At 40.0% G+C, this 16,521-nt stretch overlaps 1 protein-coding gene across 8 annotated transcripts in view; it reads right to left on the reverse strand.

Moving 5' to 3' along the window:
* Positions 1 to 14,272, reverse strand: part of CIT (citron rho-interacting serine/threonine kinase) — a 72,627-nt gene extending 58,355 nt beyond the window's left edge. For all 8 annotated transcript variants that reach the window (XM_061370578.1, XM_061370575.1, XM_061370574.1 and 5 more), the window contains exons 1-9: positions 14,255 to 14,272; positions 13,606 to 13,731; positions 12,517 to 12,658; positions 10,993 to 11,168; positions 9,603 to 9,704; positions 9,289 to 9,431; positions 8,233 to 8,326; positions 6,677 to 6,880; positions 5,178 to 5,331 (exon numbers count right to left, since the gene is read on the reverse strand). In XM_061370578.1, coding sequence (XP_061226562.1) covers positions 5,178 to 5,331; positions 6,677 to 6,880; positions 8,233 to 8,326; positions 9,289 to 9,431; positions 9,603 to 9,704; positions 10,993 to 11,168; positions 12,517 to 12,658; positions 13,606 to 13,701 — 1,111 coding nt within the window. In that variant the 5' untranslated portion in view covers positions 13,702 to 13,731; positions 14,255 to 14,272. The remainder of the gene's footprint in view (positions 1 to 5,177; positions 5,332 to 6,676; positions 6,881 to 8,232; positions 8,327 to 9,288; positions 9,432 to 9,602; positions 9,705 to 10,992; positions 11,169 to 12,516; positions 12,659 to 13,605; positions 13,732 to 14,254) is intronic.
* Between the last annotated feature and the right edge of the window lie 2,249 nt (positions 14,273 to 16,521).

A 16,521-nucleotide genomic window follows, 5' to 3' on the forward strand; every position in this document is an offset into this window, starting at 1 on the left:
AGAATCTTTCTTAAAGAGGTAGCAAAGCCCAATTTAACTGCCTTCTTAGAATGGTCTAACATCAGGTTATATACTGCTCAGAGCCTGACAGATAACTTCATCTTTGAAACAGAGATCTAGTGCCTTACTTCTCACCAGAAATTAGCTAAGATGATCTTAAAAGTCATCTCCAAGTCCTTGCAATGAAAAATAAAGACTTTCCCCTTACCAACAATACGAATTCCTAGTCAAACCATATGCGTAAAAGAAAATATAACTTAAATATGCCTAAGATCAGCATGCACATAAAAAGAGGAAAGGCATTCAATAGGGGAACAGTGGATGCAAAGACAAAACTGAATCAGAGACAGAGCAAACCTTTGGGGCTGGTAGGAAACTAGTTTACAAAGCACAGTGTTTAACACCAGAATATCTTCTAATGTTCAATAAACTATGTGAACAGTGGAGAAATTGTGAATACTGGATTGAAAAATACTGAAAAATAATTTGCCCTCCAGTCTGCATTCACTATAAATCCATGACTGTAAGTCCGAAACCTCTGCAAGTTTGCAGCATAACCCTGTTACAAGAGTTGTACCAAGAAACAGTAGCAACTAAAAAGAAAACTTCTGAAAAGCAGTCATTCAATAGAAATACCTCTAGATGTTAAGTAGATCCAAACTGCCAACAGTAACTGAGAATGAGAACTTCTTCAGAAGTTTTAGGGCCCTGGAAAAAGACTCAGGAGTAAGAGGGAACATCTTTAAGGAAAAAAAGCTAGATCCACTCTGGGATTTTTCAGTTATTTGGTAGCTTCTTTATATTCCTTTACTCTTACGACTAAGGAGTCCTTTGTCTGATGTCCAAAATATCTACAGAATAAACAGAGTAGCCTTGTAAAAAACTAGCTAAAACAGAAGTAATTGCGTTTTCAAACACGGGTGACATGATATCTAGTTAAATTATTATTTCTTGCTTAAAATCAGAGAACTGTCACACAACTATAGTATTTTCAGGTCAAGATGCAGACTGGTGAATGCAAATACATTGACATGCTTACCAACTGCTTCTTCAAAGGGAAAAATCCTTTAGTAGAGGTCAAGACAAGCCTCTAAATGTTAAAACCCTGAACTAAAAGCTAAAACCATGCCATCCCATCTGACATGGTGAAAAATCTGCATGCTTTTCAGGCTCACCCCCTCCCAAAGAGGAGGCAAAACTATTACTCAAAAAGACAGTAAACCTATTCATACAAACTGGTTGGGTATGAAGACTTATTTTTGTTTCCAATGTTACAAACAAACATACATGTTCTATTTACCATTTAAAGTATCTTGTAGAGAACTGCATGTTTTAAAAAAGCCCATTGCTTGCCTAGATACCTCCCCACTTGTAGAAGGATGTAACCCTCTTCCATCTGTTCCAAAGAATGACTTTCAGAGGAAAAGGGGGTGTTGTAGGTTGCTAAGTTTAAGAGAAAAAAGAAAGCAGCAAACTCCAGCACACATGCACTGCAGTTCTGTAACTGGTTTCTCATTAGGATTAGAGAAAATGTCTGCATGAAAAGAAGCTGCTTTTTGGTTTTGAGAGTATGTATTTACAAGTAGTTCAAGGAACATTGCCTTAATCAGGTCTCTCCATCCTTTCAAAATATTTTCATGCAAATTCAGAAAAAAGATACTGCATTTCCCCAGGGACACTGAAAGACTGAAATAGGAAACTGAAAGGAAATACACTTTTCTTAAGAATAAAAATGTGTCTTTCCTGGATCTGCAAGGTGATCTATATGTGCCTTCTGAGGAAAGCATCCATGCAGTAGGTTAGGCATTACCCTTCCTCAGGCTTTAAAAGGCCTATGTGAGTAATGTGTTATGGAAGAAATGGAAAACAAAAAGTAATTCAAGGATGTTTTCTCTAAAATAACTCAAAATAAAAAATTTTAAAAAAAGGCATTATACTGGTTGTAACCAATATATGTAATATTATCTTAACATCTTTACTGTTCTGTCAAGACGATGATCCAGCATATACATAAAAGCAATCTTCAAGCTGGCATGAAAGTGATCTCCACTTATAGAAACAAGTCAACACATTTTCATTGAAATGAAACATCACAGTGTTTAACCATGAATGACAACTCTGGGTTCCTGAGGGTAAGGAAGAATCCTGGACTTACAAACAATGAGATTTGTGTTCCTACCTGTTTAATAGCAGAACATATACCCTAAATACCAGTCTTCAACACTTTCTCAAATTCTTCTGTTTGCACAAGACATTCATTCTTTTTTTCTCATATACAGTTTCCTCATGCAAGTCCAAATATGCTATTCCATTTTCAAGACCTCTTGGACTGGAGTTACAAAACAGTTCTTAAAATGAAATATTCTTTTTGCTACACATATGTACTGCTTAAATGACAATAAAAGTTGTCTGACCACCTCTCAGCAAGCAGATTTTTGGTTCCAAATTAAATAGCTGATGGAATTTATGGATTTTAAATAACAAAAGGTGGTTAACAAAGTACCCAAATTATATGCAATGCAACTTTTTTGCTCATAACTCAAGTACGACATTCCTCCATTCTCTACCTCCAGCTTTAGATAATTAGCAAGTACTCAAATAGTTCTGTTATTAACTTTCCAGTTAAAATGCTGATCATGTAGCTGAAACACAGACATAAATACGTTTATTCTAGGTAGATAAATTCCATCCCATTGTCAGAAAATTCTGTCAAGTAAATCAACACAACCTTTCCAAAGTTTTTTCTTTTTTTGAGGGAGATGGTGGTGTCTGGTCTGGTTTTTTTAGAAGCTTTACAAGTCATTGAACAGCAGAAAACAACAAATGCAGAGAGGAGAATCTATAAATAAGTTTCAGTAAAATACTCCAAGGTAGGGGAAGATTAGCTGTTGACACAGATTCAGTTAAACCTGACCTTATGTTTAATGGTTGGATTCTATTTCTGTAGTGGAAGAGCTGCCTCTACAGACACATGCTACTTCAACCAAGGAAGTTGGGAGCTTTTTTAGAGGCAACTGTCTGTTGGGAAGGGGGCTACTGAAAAGTCAAGTGTTTCATAGGTTACCATAACAACAAAATGTAACCCTGAAAAGCCTCTTAATGACACATTCTTAACCAAAATCGGTGCATTAAGGACTGTTATCCTGGAGTTCCCAGCATGACAATTTGAATACCTGCAAGGCAAGGGTACCAATTTTTTCCCTACCTTTCTCAGTCTATAATAGAAATAACATCATTACTTTTATAGACCAGAGGAAAGTCTGATTGTGCTGACACAGAATTTATTTCGCAATCACATAATCATTTAGGTCGGAAAAGAACTTTCAGATCCCCAAGTCCATGCCATACCTAAAACTTTGACCAGGTTAACTTCAGGGAGTGAGACTCTTTAATGTAAATCTAAATCCTGTGACCTTTGCCAGCACTCACAAGTTTCCTTATCTTCTTAGGCTCCCACTGCTCCAGTTAAACACCACTATCAACAGAGGTCAAGATAAGAAAGAAACCTTTAGCTTTTAGAAAGCCTGGGTCAAACCCAACAAGGATTTTGAACAGGATGACAGTGACAGCGCTCTGAATAAACCAGCAAATGGAGAACCACTGCAGAGAGCAAAGCAATAGGTGATACACTGAATCTGCTACTAAGAGCTAGAAGACTGCTGTGTTTTGTTCTAGATACAGTGGAGTTTTATGAAGTATGAGACATAACAACGAAGTCAGGGGTCAAAACTGCATGAATCTTCACAGTAGGTCCGGATATTACAGGGAATGATGCAATCCAGTGGCCAGCTCCAGACAGAAAGGGGATTTTTAAATCTCAAATGATTTCTTTCAACATTGTAATGACATCAGAGCTGCCAGCCAGCTTGTCCATCAGTATCACTGTTGCCACATGAAATGACAAAACACCCCATTAACTTATGCAGTTGTGTGAATACTGGACAGACAATTGCCAAGGAAACACCGCAACTCATGCTCACATGCTATTTTTTTTTCCCAGGTCTGAGATAATATGATACAAATGCCAAGTAAAAGCTTCAGAAATGGAAACTGGTGGCTCAGGCAGGGCTCTGGGGAAAGAAGGCAGAAAGAGCTGAACTCTGGGAAATGTATGATAAAATGATTGAAAAGACTCTCAAGCCTCAATGCCTCTCAAAGCACAGAAACAATGGAATTTAACAGAAGAGCAGCTCCACAAGTTCAAAATTAATGAATCAACAGAAAAGTGAGTAAATATTCTGTGGAGCTGACAGCTGAAGTGCTGAGATAGTCATCAAAAGTAGAAGCATTGGCTTAGCAATTTATCATGAAAATGGAGCACAGTCATTGCTCTTACAGCATACTGGATAAAGAATATAATACAGACGCCTTCCCTGCCCAGATAATCTTACAGTCCAAATAATCTCAAATACTATCCAGCACAACTCAGGTTCTCATACATAGATCATTGACAGTCTGTGGAAGATTTGCTTTTGCCATGATGCTGGTGCCTCAGTACTTCCAAATACTGAATTCCAGCGCTTCCATGGTGTTAGAAACAATTTTCTGCAGAGAAAATTACCTGCTTCAGTGGTTTTATTCTATTCCTAGTGGAATGAATGGATTTTTGTCAATAAAAATGAGTCATCTATTTGCCAAATTAAGCTTGAGAAAAACTTCCAGTGTCCCTATGACCACTGATGTATCAACACCTATAGGAGCTAACACCCAACAAAACACACAAAGCAAAAAACAACTCAAATGAAGTTGAACCACAAGCAATGAAAGAGAGAAAGCTAAAGAAAACAAAAAATAATGAGATTAAGCCAAAATTAAGCAAACTGAGGTGGAAAAGGCCTGAAAGAACATACTGATGCATTTTAATCCAAGGAAGGACATGGAAAGGACCATTTTGATTTTCTAGTCTAGTGCCTGCAGTAATATGGCAATTGCATCTGAAATTCATATGGAAGTGTATTAAACTTCATCTTACCCTGCAATTTTCACCTGAGAGATAACATGTCCTATCCAGGAACCAAAATGAATTGTTTTGTTAAAAACACCTGCTCCAGGACACAGCCCTGTTTCATTATGAATAACAATTCAGATCAAGCACACCTAAATATTCACATTGTACAAACATTCACGTTACCCAAAGCAACAGGAATTGATTACAAATGCAGTGTTATTCTACTTACAGTTACGGATGTTGTTCCAGTCAATTTTATTAAAAAATGGATGGCAGCAGAGTCCCTCATAACCCAGCCTTTCCTTCTGCCCACAGAGCAGGCTCTGGATCAGATCAAGAAACTCACTGCTAACCTTCACATCCTCTGGGAACTTCAGAAATCTCTGCAAAAAAAAGAAAGAAAAGGGTTTCTGCTCAGTAGGAAAACAGTCCCACAGCAGTAAAATTAAGTTTCATTATTTTATATCAAGCAGACTGGATAAATACTTATAGCATACAAATTAAAGTATTGGGTATTTTTTTCCAGTTAGGCTTTTATATGTATTTACTGCAGCAAAGATAACACAGGAACAACCATTCCTAATCAGACAAATGGCAGTCCCAGGTCACCATCTTATGCTGAAAATGGCCAAGGGATACACAAATGGAAGAGGAAAACAAGACACTTTCCCAGAAAATTCTCCCAAACTTCCAAGGATTAGTAGCTTAGGCTTTTCTGAACCAGGGATGATGTCTTTGTGTTCCACCCCTGGAATTGTTCAAGGGCAGGCTTAGACAGGGTTTGGAGCAACTTGGTCTAGTGAAAGGTGTCCCTGCCAGTGGCAGGGGGTTGGAACTGGACGAGCTTTAAGATCCCTTCCAACCTAAACCAGGCTGGGATTCTACGACTCTATTTGCCAGATCTCAATAGATTCATCTTCTATGATTTTTTCTAGTCATTTGTTGAACACATATAAATATTCAGCAGCTGCAAACTTACAGCAAAGAGCTCCTCAGCATAAGAATGTGCTATATGAAGTTTCCTTTTCTGTTTGTAGCATAGTTATCGCTGCCTACTTTCATTTGATGCCCCTAATTCCCATATTAGAAGAGACCATAGGCAAACACTCTTTGTTGACTTCCTTCAAGCTACACATGATTTTTTATTTCCTTTTTCTTTCCTACTACCTCCTACCATTCTATGTGCTGCTTTTTGGACTGTTACTAAGAACTAAACTAACATTTGCATAGATTATAAAATGAAGATACTGTTCTTGAGCCCACCACTGGATACAGTTGGGATACTTTTCCATTCATATACATTCATTTAAACTTATTTAAACTAAATTTCATGATGTTTTAATCATGCAGTCAATATCCTCAAGTCTTCCTGCAGCTTTTCATAGCCTCTTTACTACCCTGAAACACTTCGTAAGATTATAAACTTTCTGAATACATAATTAATCCTTCTGATTCCTTTTCCAGACTACTTTGCACATGTTGCAATTACAGCTGCCTAAGAGGACAGCTAAAACTTTGCAATTCACGACACCTGTTACCAAAAATCATTTGATATACAATACAGAGACATATAAAAACAATATAAAGCATATACACTGAATATTCTGAACTTGACAAAGTAAGAGACATCCATAAGCTTCTTATCTCAACTGTAAAGTCTTTACTACAGCCACAAAGTAAAACCAGTCTTTACTACTTTTTACTCAAGAATACGGAAGTTTTCTCTACCTGGAAGTTCATGATGTTATTGAAGGTTTTTGCTGAAGTCCCTTCAGTGAAGGGAGATCTCCCATAAATCATTTCATATGCAATGACTCCCAGGGACCACCAGTCGCATTCCAGACCGTAGGAAGCTTTACCATCCCCATTCAACCCTGTTAGCATTTCTGGTGCCATGTAGTCAGGTGTGCCAACAGGTAGCTTGGCATTTACCTAGATGCAAAGATATACCAAGTGAACTTATAGCACTGTCTGTGCATTGTGATCTTCATAATATACCAAATCTTTCTTATTTGCTTTTTTCAAATGAGACAATTTTCAGGCCTCTAAGTGAATTTTAAGTAAGTAAATTTAAGCAAGGCTGTTAAGCAAAAAAGTGCAAGGTTAAGGAAACTGCTGGTAAACAAACAGAAAGCAAGCTATTTGATAGAAAAAGAGTCAGATTATCAGAGCTAACTGTTACTAGCAAGTACAAACAGCTAAAGGAGAAAAACAGCATTCTAAAAAGCACAGGATTACTAAACTAATATTTTAAGCAGTATACACACTCTAGCACTACTGCTTCAACTAATATAAACAAGGACATCAGAGATGAAATATCAAAAATAGTCAAATTTAATATAAATATTCCCTGCCCTCATTGCATTCTGTGGCATCTCTACCTTTTACCTTGTATTCATTATCAGCAAAGTACTAGTATTTAAATTTCTGGAGTGCTTAGAAAAAAATAATTCAGGAGCCAAAACTGCAATCATTTTTGCAGTTCATTGAGTGATATGAAAAACTGAAACAAAGAAGCAGGCAGACTAACACAAAAACCTTGAGATAACTGAAATGATGTGAAGAAAAAAATTAAAAGACAATGCAAAGAAGTACTGAAAAGGCAAAGAAAACAGGGAAAACAGAATATTAAGAGTTGCAATACTCAGAAAATGCTACCAAAAAAAAGTTGTAAACCAAGACAGGAATGTGGTGTAGAACTTCATGTTCTCGCTTAGATAGATTTTAATTTCAAATTATCACTTGAATTTGTATGCAGTTACCTAAATTTACAAGCAACTTATAAAAAACTTCAACCGATTCACAGCTTTGAATAGAGTGCTTTCTGGTGAGCAAAGCCTGGAACGTTGAAATGAGACTCATTTCAATCAAGAGCTCCCAAGTCTTCAAAACTGTTCCACCTTAGTTACAACAGGGGTTCAGTCCAATCATGAACAATTATAAATCCATGTCCTCCTTTAAACACAGCACTGAACAGTTGTAAGGATCCCTAGAAGCATGATTCTGTAATGCAGTGCAGCACCATGAGAAAGTAGAGCTGCCTTTACAAGTAAGTGTATTAAAATGTTAGGAAGCAGATACAGATCTACTGAGAGCTGCAAAAGATACTTGAGTTCATGTTTGATAAACCATACATAAATAGAAATATATCATTATGAATAGCTTCCATATTGGACAAGAAAGGCAGAAGAACCTGGTGTAATCAAGGAACAGATAAAATGCTAGTTTTCCTTTTTTGACTGGACCAACCAACCCATAGGCAAAGCTTCCAACCACATTATTACCATTTTGTTTGCTGTCATTTTGGCAGCTGAACCAAAGTCCACCAGTTTAATGTGTCCTGTTCGGTCAATAAGAACATTCTCTGGTTTGATGTCTCTGTAAGCAAGAAGAAAGCAATCAGTACCTTTCCATACCATTCCCAGCTGTCATATGTAGATAACAGGATAACCCTATTCAGCTGCACTCAGCCATGTGCTCAGTTGCATAAAACCTTAACAAGTGGGAGTCTTACTTCCAACTGTTGTTCTGTTTCCAAGCAAATATGAAAGTAGTAAAGTTCCCACTTATGCCACAGAAAGTTATTAATTATTGATAGACAATGGGAAGAGAAGGTGATTTTGCACCCTGATTACATTGTAACTGAGTTACAGTGGCGTATTATGCAGCTTTCATCCCAAATTTCCTCACAACTTATTCTACATATCATTCACATCCAGGCAGCTACATTGCATTAGAAGGTCACAGCCTATGCTCTAAGTGCAGCATAAATACTTCATAACGTAAATACCTCACAACATTTCCAAAGCTTTAGAATGGAATAAATTTATTAAACATCAGTAAGATGTAAAAATATATACAGTAACAGCCTGCAAGCCTTGAGATGATCTTTAGAAAACCCTTTGATCTTTAACTGCTCCAAAATCCTTTACTGCCCTGCTCACCAATCACACACCAGAAGTTTTAACAGTGACACTAATTTCCCCAAAATATTTGCTCCTAAAATATTGGTGCAACAATCTCTGGAAAAGATTTTAATTTTTATAGTGCAATATTTAGACTTCTTTCTCCTAAGCCTCCCAAAAATATATGTAACAATCCTTTCTTGATGTTAGTTTGAACTTTACATCAAAGTTAGTGCCTTTAGCTACAATTATAGTTGGAGTATGATTAATTTTCTAATTTTCCCTTCTGATAGAGCATGTAAAACACTGACCTGAAAGGGGATAGAATATATATTTATTTAAAAAAAACAACTAAGAACACATCATTCCATAACATGGTTTTATGGAACGCTATTGATCACATATTATGCACAATGCAAAGCAATCTTTACCTACCGGTGTACATAACCCATCTGATGGACACTGTGAATGGCTAAAACCAACTCTGCAAGATAAAACTGCACCATACTCTCATCTAGTTGGTCCTCATATCGGTTTAAGAGTGACAGCAAGTCCCCTCCAGGCTGATACTCCATAACCTACATAAATTTTTAAAGGAAAAGATATAGTTCATATACAGAAAAGATACTCTGTTCAACTTCTCCATATTACATTGGACACATATCAAACAGTGGCATGAAATGCGGGAAAACCTACAGAACAGTAAAGGTGTTTATCACAGAAGAAAAGAAACAAAGACTAGGCATTACCAAGTAGAGATTCTTCTTGTCTTGAAATGCATATTGTAACTGTGGAATCCATGGGCTGGTGCTCTGAGATAATATACTCCGTTCTTCTTCAAAAAAAGACATCTACGAGAAAAGGAAGTTATAACAGTTAGAACATGATGAAAATGAGTTAGAATACATTAGAATCCAATCATTTTAGAAAGATTTGAGTCTATGCCAAACGCACACATTAAAGAAATTGTACTGAAATTATTAAATGCTTTTCCCTTGCGAGGTGCACCTTTAAAAGGTAATTTTACTCCTGTGTTTTGTGTTTTCTGTTCTCCTTCCAACTTCTGTTGTCTAGCTTGCTTTCAACTGAGTAGTCCTGCAACAAAGACCAGCTTCTCTTTCAAACTGGTAAAGCATACCAGTCTCAGATGCAGCTGGTTGACCTCATCTGGCCTGGCCCTAATAAAAAAAAAAAACTGATCTCAAAACAATCAGACAAGAATAGACTAGAGCAATTATGGGGTAGCATTTCACAGCTAATTCAGCAATAAATTCATTGTAAAGTAGCTATTTAATTATTCAGATGCACAGCCAGAACAAGAAATTAATTTTATTACCAGAGATGCTGCACATTCATTTAGATCAACATTCCCTATTTCACTCACCCACACTCAACAAGACTGAACAAGTCTCATACTGAGGGTAGTATCATACTTTGCTTCCTGTCAGCCTATGCCATAGCAAGAGCGATTTTAGTTTATCTTCATTTCTGAAGGCCACAAACAAGGCTATGGAATCTCAGGAGCAACCTAACTGCATCGTGTATTGGGAACAACTGATGCAGATACTGCTGTATAAATTCACAAGGTCTTTCATGGAGTATCTCTGTCCTACTTGTCAGCTCATGTCAGTGAAAATTAACTTCTATTTCTCACCAAACTATGATCACAACCTCCATTATCTCTTTTTTAAGTTCTCAAGTAACACATTTCTCAAGCTAGTGAGAGGCTCTCCATAAAAATCCAGTCACCACAGTTTGCCTTCACACCCACTCCTGACATTCTATCTCTGTCTTTAAAACAAAAAACTTAATGAACACATTGCCTGAAAATTGAAGCCATCAACAAGCTGATCAATACCGATCCAGTATTTTCTCCAGCTGTTTTTTCTTGTCTTACAATTAGATAGTAAGTTCTTTAAGACAAGGGTCATTTTGGGGATGGATGGCACCTCATCCAATAGATTCAAGTCTATGGCAATGGCTTTTTAATACAGCAAAACTACACAGTTATATTACTTCACTGAAACGTAGGATGATCCATCGCAAGACATTTTAACTTAATTCTAATAGTAGTGACAAAAAGAGAATGTTCAAAGTGTACTTTATTGTTCTAGTCTCACAACAGAAAAATATACATACGTGCTCCTGTGCCAGCAAGGACTCCTTGCTCATCACCTTCATAGCATACACATCACCAGTAGCTTTCTCTCTTACTACTTTTACGTCTGCAAAGTGACCAGAGCCAACCACACTCTTCACTTCAAAATCCTTCACACCAGGTTGCAGTTCCCTTAATTCAGCTATTGTCTCTGCATCTAGAAAAATAAAACACTTATTTTTACATTGGCCAACTGGCTTTTTGTAACAAACACACCATCAAAAATGAGGAATTAAAAAAAACCACAAAAACAAAACCAACATCTTTTAGTTCCACTCTCAAGGAATGTGAAATCATTCCAAAATGTGCATCTTAGAAAAAGAAAACAAAACCACAACAGAACTAGAAAAAGACTGCATTAATGCATAGTTAAGACTGAAATATGGCTCATACAAAAGAACCAGGAAATGTTAAGAGAGTTCCCATAGCAACCATAATTCTTCCCCATTCATAATATTATAGGCTGATAGCCTCTTTTGTTTCTAATTTCTTTCCAACCCTCCTTTACCAATACAAAGTCTGATCTCTAAATAGGAGGGCTTTACCCAGCAGAGTTCTCCGAGTCAAGTGGCAGGGTTTCCTCCTCTGCCTGTGGGAGGCACTAGCCTATTTTCTAACAAATAACCGGAGACACCTCTTTCAGCTACTCAGTTTAAGTTTTCCGTGGACTAGTTTCAAACGTCAGTGTGATAACCAACTGCTCACAGGAGATTGCTCTAAAAATTCTTCAGACTAGCCGAAAATTACTTTCTAATAATATCTAGAAACTATTGAATGGATCTATCATAAAGGGCATGAGAAGTTACTTGAAACCAAATAGCTTTCCAGTATATCTTAGTAGAAAAAGTGATGAATTTTTCACTTTTTCCCAGAAAGAATCCGAGCACATTATCAGTAGAATATTTACACCACCAGAATTGTATCTCTGAAGCACTATTTACAATAGTGCTTCAAAGTGCTGAAAATTTACTATTTACAAGCACTATTTACAATAGTGTTTCAGATTTACAGAATCACGATTTACAAGTTACACATGCAAAAATCAGATAACACATGGAATCCAAAGGCTACGACAAGCTGAAACAGCCAATAATTACCAAGTTCCCTTCTAAAACTTTTTTCCCCTTATACCTCTAGTCACTGTCCTGCTCTCAACTCCTGACATCCTTCTATTGGGTGTACTTGGAGCTCTGCTGTATGTAACACTTTCAAAGAAAGTACCCCTCAACCCCAGTATATAGTCAACCCTACTATATAGCACAGACTAAGAAGGACACGTATTTGAGTCACCACACTTTAAAAAACACTTGCATTTGACCTTTTTGGACCTGATCAAAGCTTCACTGAGATTGCCAACATCCCCTTCACATATTGAGTCTGCCCACAAAAAGTCAGATGCTCCAAGACCTGCATTACAATCATTAATGACTCAAAGCAGCTAAAGCATGATTTAAACATTAAGAACTATCTTTTAAAATGGCACCTGAAGATTAATCTAAACTTACACTTCCTGACAAAGTTGCCAATGTGTTTAATTTTCATTAAAGCAGGGTTTCTGCATTCTTCAAAAAGGACGAATAAGGAATCAAGGATGCCTTCCCGGGAGAGAGGAGACATCTGCTGTTGAGTTACAAAGAGTGGCTTCCCCTGGAAAAAAAAAAGGAAGCAACAGCAGATGGAGTCTCAGACAACAATGAAAAGCCTCAAATCAATAACATATGTATAGAGCTGATTATATATTATTCATTTAAAAATCACTACTTCAGAAATCAGACAAACAATGCAGAAGTGTGAGGTAAATATACGAACTCGCTATATCTGCCTGTAATAGCTGCTACAGGTACTTCACCTGTATGCAAACCAATCCTTTAAATATTATTAAAGTTCAAATCACAGCTTTCTAGAAACTATCTACACTCTACTGATAGCCCTGATCCCCCTGGCTTCTTCCTTGACATTGTACCATGTGGGTTTTTCTCATGGCATAAATAGTTTAAGCAGTCAGTATCAAAATTAGCTCTAGAAGGAAAAGCTGCTGATCAAATCCTCCAGTGATAAAATAGCAGCTGGTTAGGTAAATCCATCTCAGGGCAAAACCCTCAGCTACATCACCCATGAAAAACTGCAGATTACAGGATACAGAATGCAATATTCCATCATCATGCGGCGAAATCCACTTCAGGCTATAGTATTACAGATCCCTGGCAGTGTTTGAGGTCAGGCTGGACAGAGCCTTGGGTGACATGGTTTAGCGTGAGGCTTCCCTGCCCATGGCAAGAGGGTTGGAAGTGGATGATCGTAAGGTCCTTTCCAACCCTAACTGTTCTGTGATTCTACGTATATAAACTGTTCATCAAACTTTGTGCAAAGTAGATGCCCACTTTGAACTCCAACTAGTTATCCCTTTCTTTTACCCCTTCCTCCAAAGAACAACGCACTGGTATCAAATGGTAAGAAGCTTAAGTGGCAGATGGGGAGAGCAGAGGAGAGAGAAAAAATTGTGCAGTTTGTAGAAAAAATACAAGCAAAACTGTGTTTTGATATACTGGACGCAGACACTGATCCCAGCTAATCCCAGGCCAGGCGCTCTTTACCTGGAAGAGCAGATTTAGCCGAGAAATTCGGTTGGTGATGGGCTCCATGGGTCCGGCCTCTGCCGGGTTGCGGGCGCCGCATTTAAACTTCAACATCTTTACAGGTTATCATGTGTAAAAGATCACCTGAAAACAGAACGGGGACGTTCAGGCAGAGGCACTTGGACAGCGGACTTGAGATAAAACAAGGCGATGAGAGGCTATAACACGAACAACGCTTTTATTTCCTCAGAAACAACATTTATTAGAACGAGGGAGTTTGAAGGCAGCCGCAGCGTCAACGTGAGAATGTGTTGGGAAGGGCGGGAGAACGAACGCGGACAGCGAGGAGCCCCCGACAACAGCGGCGGTTCCCTCAGCCCCGGCCCGCGCCCCCCCTCAGCCGCGCTCCCCCTCAGCCGCGCTCCCCCTCAGCCGCGCTCCCCCTCAGCCGCGCTCCCCCTCAGCCGCGCTCCCCTCAGCCCCGCGCTCCCCCCCTCAGCCCCGCGCTTCCCCCCCTCAGCCCCGCGCTTCCCCCCCTCAGCCCCGCGCTTCCCCCCCTCAGCCCCGCGCTTCCCCCCCTCAGCCCCGCGCTTCCCCCCCCTCAGCCCCGCGCTCCCCCCCTCAGCCCCGCTCTCCCCAGCATCCCCTCACCTCCTTCCCGCTTTACCGCCAGCCAGGTTTGAACGGAGCCAGGGGCGTGTCCTGAATCATAACTTCCGATGACGCCGCCTGCCTCAGCCAATCGCCAGGCCGGCCTGGCCGGAAGCGCAGTGGTCAGGAGGGGCAGCGTCCCTAGAGGAGGGGTTGCGGCCCTTGGGGACGGCGGTGGGGCGGGCCGTGCCGTTAACGGCTGTAACCGCCTGCCTGCCTGCCGCAGGGAGCGGGACCGGACATGGCCGGGGTGTCCGCCCTCCGCACCGGGCCTGCCGGGGAGCCCGCGAGGGGCGGTCCCTGCTCGGTCGGGGCAGGTGTCGGCTGCCGGCTGCTGCCGCTGCTGCCGGTTCCATGAACTGTTTTCCGCTTGGCCTGCGGGTTAGCGCTGCTTTAATCAATCCTTGCTCCTTCGGCAAAGGTTAAAACACAGAAATGACTCATTCTTAATGTCTCTGGCTGGAGCTGGTTCAACCATAGGCTACACGTCATAGCTGGCAGCAGCTGAGCCCGCGTAGGGCAGGCAGAGGGGAAATAGAGATGTTTTCAGAAGCGTTAAGCTTTTTTCCTGCAATATATTTGACCTTATGTCCCTTTGTGCGTGTGTGATACACTCGGCCGTGTTATTCATCCGCAGGGTAATTGGCTTTCAAGGGGAGCAGCGGAGAAATGCTCCAGCCCGGCATCCCCTTCACAGTGCCTACGTGCCACCCATCAGAATGTGCCGTGGAATGCAGCATGACCTTGCTGAGCGTCAGTGGGGAGCAGCAGCACGAAACAGCGATGCTATCTGCAGACAGCACAGTTCTGCAAACGGCGAGGTGCTGTTCCCGGGGACAGGTCACTGTTACACAGCACCCTGGCAGGATGTAAAGCTGGTAACAGGAGCTAGGGGGTGAGGTTCCTTAAAAATGATCAGGTTGCTGTGTAGTGACATAAACCACGATGTTTTGCTACCCAGCAATCGGTTTAATTACACTAATACTGGCTTGGCATCTCGCTGATAGAGTAATGCACTGATGGATTTGTTATATTATAGCTTTATACAAATCACTTTACAGATCTGTGCTTCCTCCCACCTCTTCCAGTCCACCCCTGGAACACTGACAGATTTTTGGTGTATTTCTTGTCTCAGACTTCCGTATCTGTGTTCATTTCAAGTTATTAAACCTGAGAGACTTTTTTAAATCTAATTTATTGTCCACTGTCTGCACTGCCAATTTGCTTTTTGGATTTCACTCAGGTCACTGTCGTTGCCCATGTCTCATCCCCAACTGCATTGCACAGGAGAGATTAGCTCTATAAAAGAAGGGCAAGAAAGAGCTTCCTTTTCATAAACTGGTCAGTTTTCAGGCTAGTGCATTTTAGTCTAATACCACATCCTGCTTTTGTATTGAGAACCCTGTCATTTCTAAGAGTACTCTGTCCTAGATGTTGGAGAAGTCTCATTGTCTGCCACCCAAACTTCATCATCTGCACAGGGATACCTTCCACTTGCTTCAAGTCTTGCTTTAGGCTTCTTTGCCTTTCCCCTTCTCCCATGCAAATGTCATTAGGCCCCTCTTTCTTCTTAATTGCCAAAATTCCTGTTCTTTATCCACAATGTTCATGATGCCACCTGGGAAATTACCACATCTGAACATAAGATCTGGAAAATGGGAGAAGAGGAAGAGCTGGGTTCCCTTTCTGAAAGCTCATTCCCATATTGTTATTTGAACAAGGTAACACTTTCCCTTCAACAACATCAGCACTAGTGCTGGGCTCCCCCAGTATCCCAGATGTGATCAGCCAGGTGAGCTGCTTGGCTGCAAAGTCTGCCTCAGGTGGGGAACCGGCCTCACAACTGCCCAGTGGATCCAACGATAGTATGAGTTCAGGTGCTACAATTTGCATGTTTTATCACTTATTTTTTAGTAAATAAAGATTTCTTTGCATACTGTTGAGTGCTTGCAGCAAGGAAGCTGGCTGTTAAAAGCATGGTTTGGGACAGGTACAATTTTCCTCATAATTTAGGTGAGGGCTCAAGTTAGATTAGTTCTGTTTAAGAAGGCCCTTAAATACATACTTTGCTAGAAGCAGCCATGTGGTACAAGACCACTTACCAATTTGTCTTCTTCGTGTAAGAGACTCACATAAACAAGAATGTCTACCGGCAAAATTAAGTAGTAGCATAAAAATACAGCTGCACCAGAATTGTTGTCAAATGTTAACAAACTGCAGTGGCAGATGGAGGGAACAGAGGAGAAAGGGAAAAGCTGTGCAGTTTCCATGCTAAAACCTCAG

This window comes from Neopsephotus bourkii, unplaced genomic scaffold, assembly GCF_033783945.1.
Source record: "Neopsephotus bourkii isolate Nb327-2 ecotype Australia unplaced genomic scaffold, CSIRO-AGI_Nbou_v1 NB_1542, whole genome shotgun sequence".
In the NCBI taxonomy this organism is placed as follows: domain Eukaryota; kingdom Metazoa; phylum Chordata; class Aves; order Psittaciformes; family Psittacidae; genus Neopsephotus; species Neopsephotus bourkii.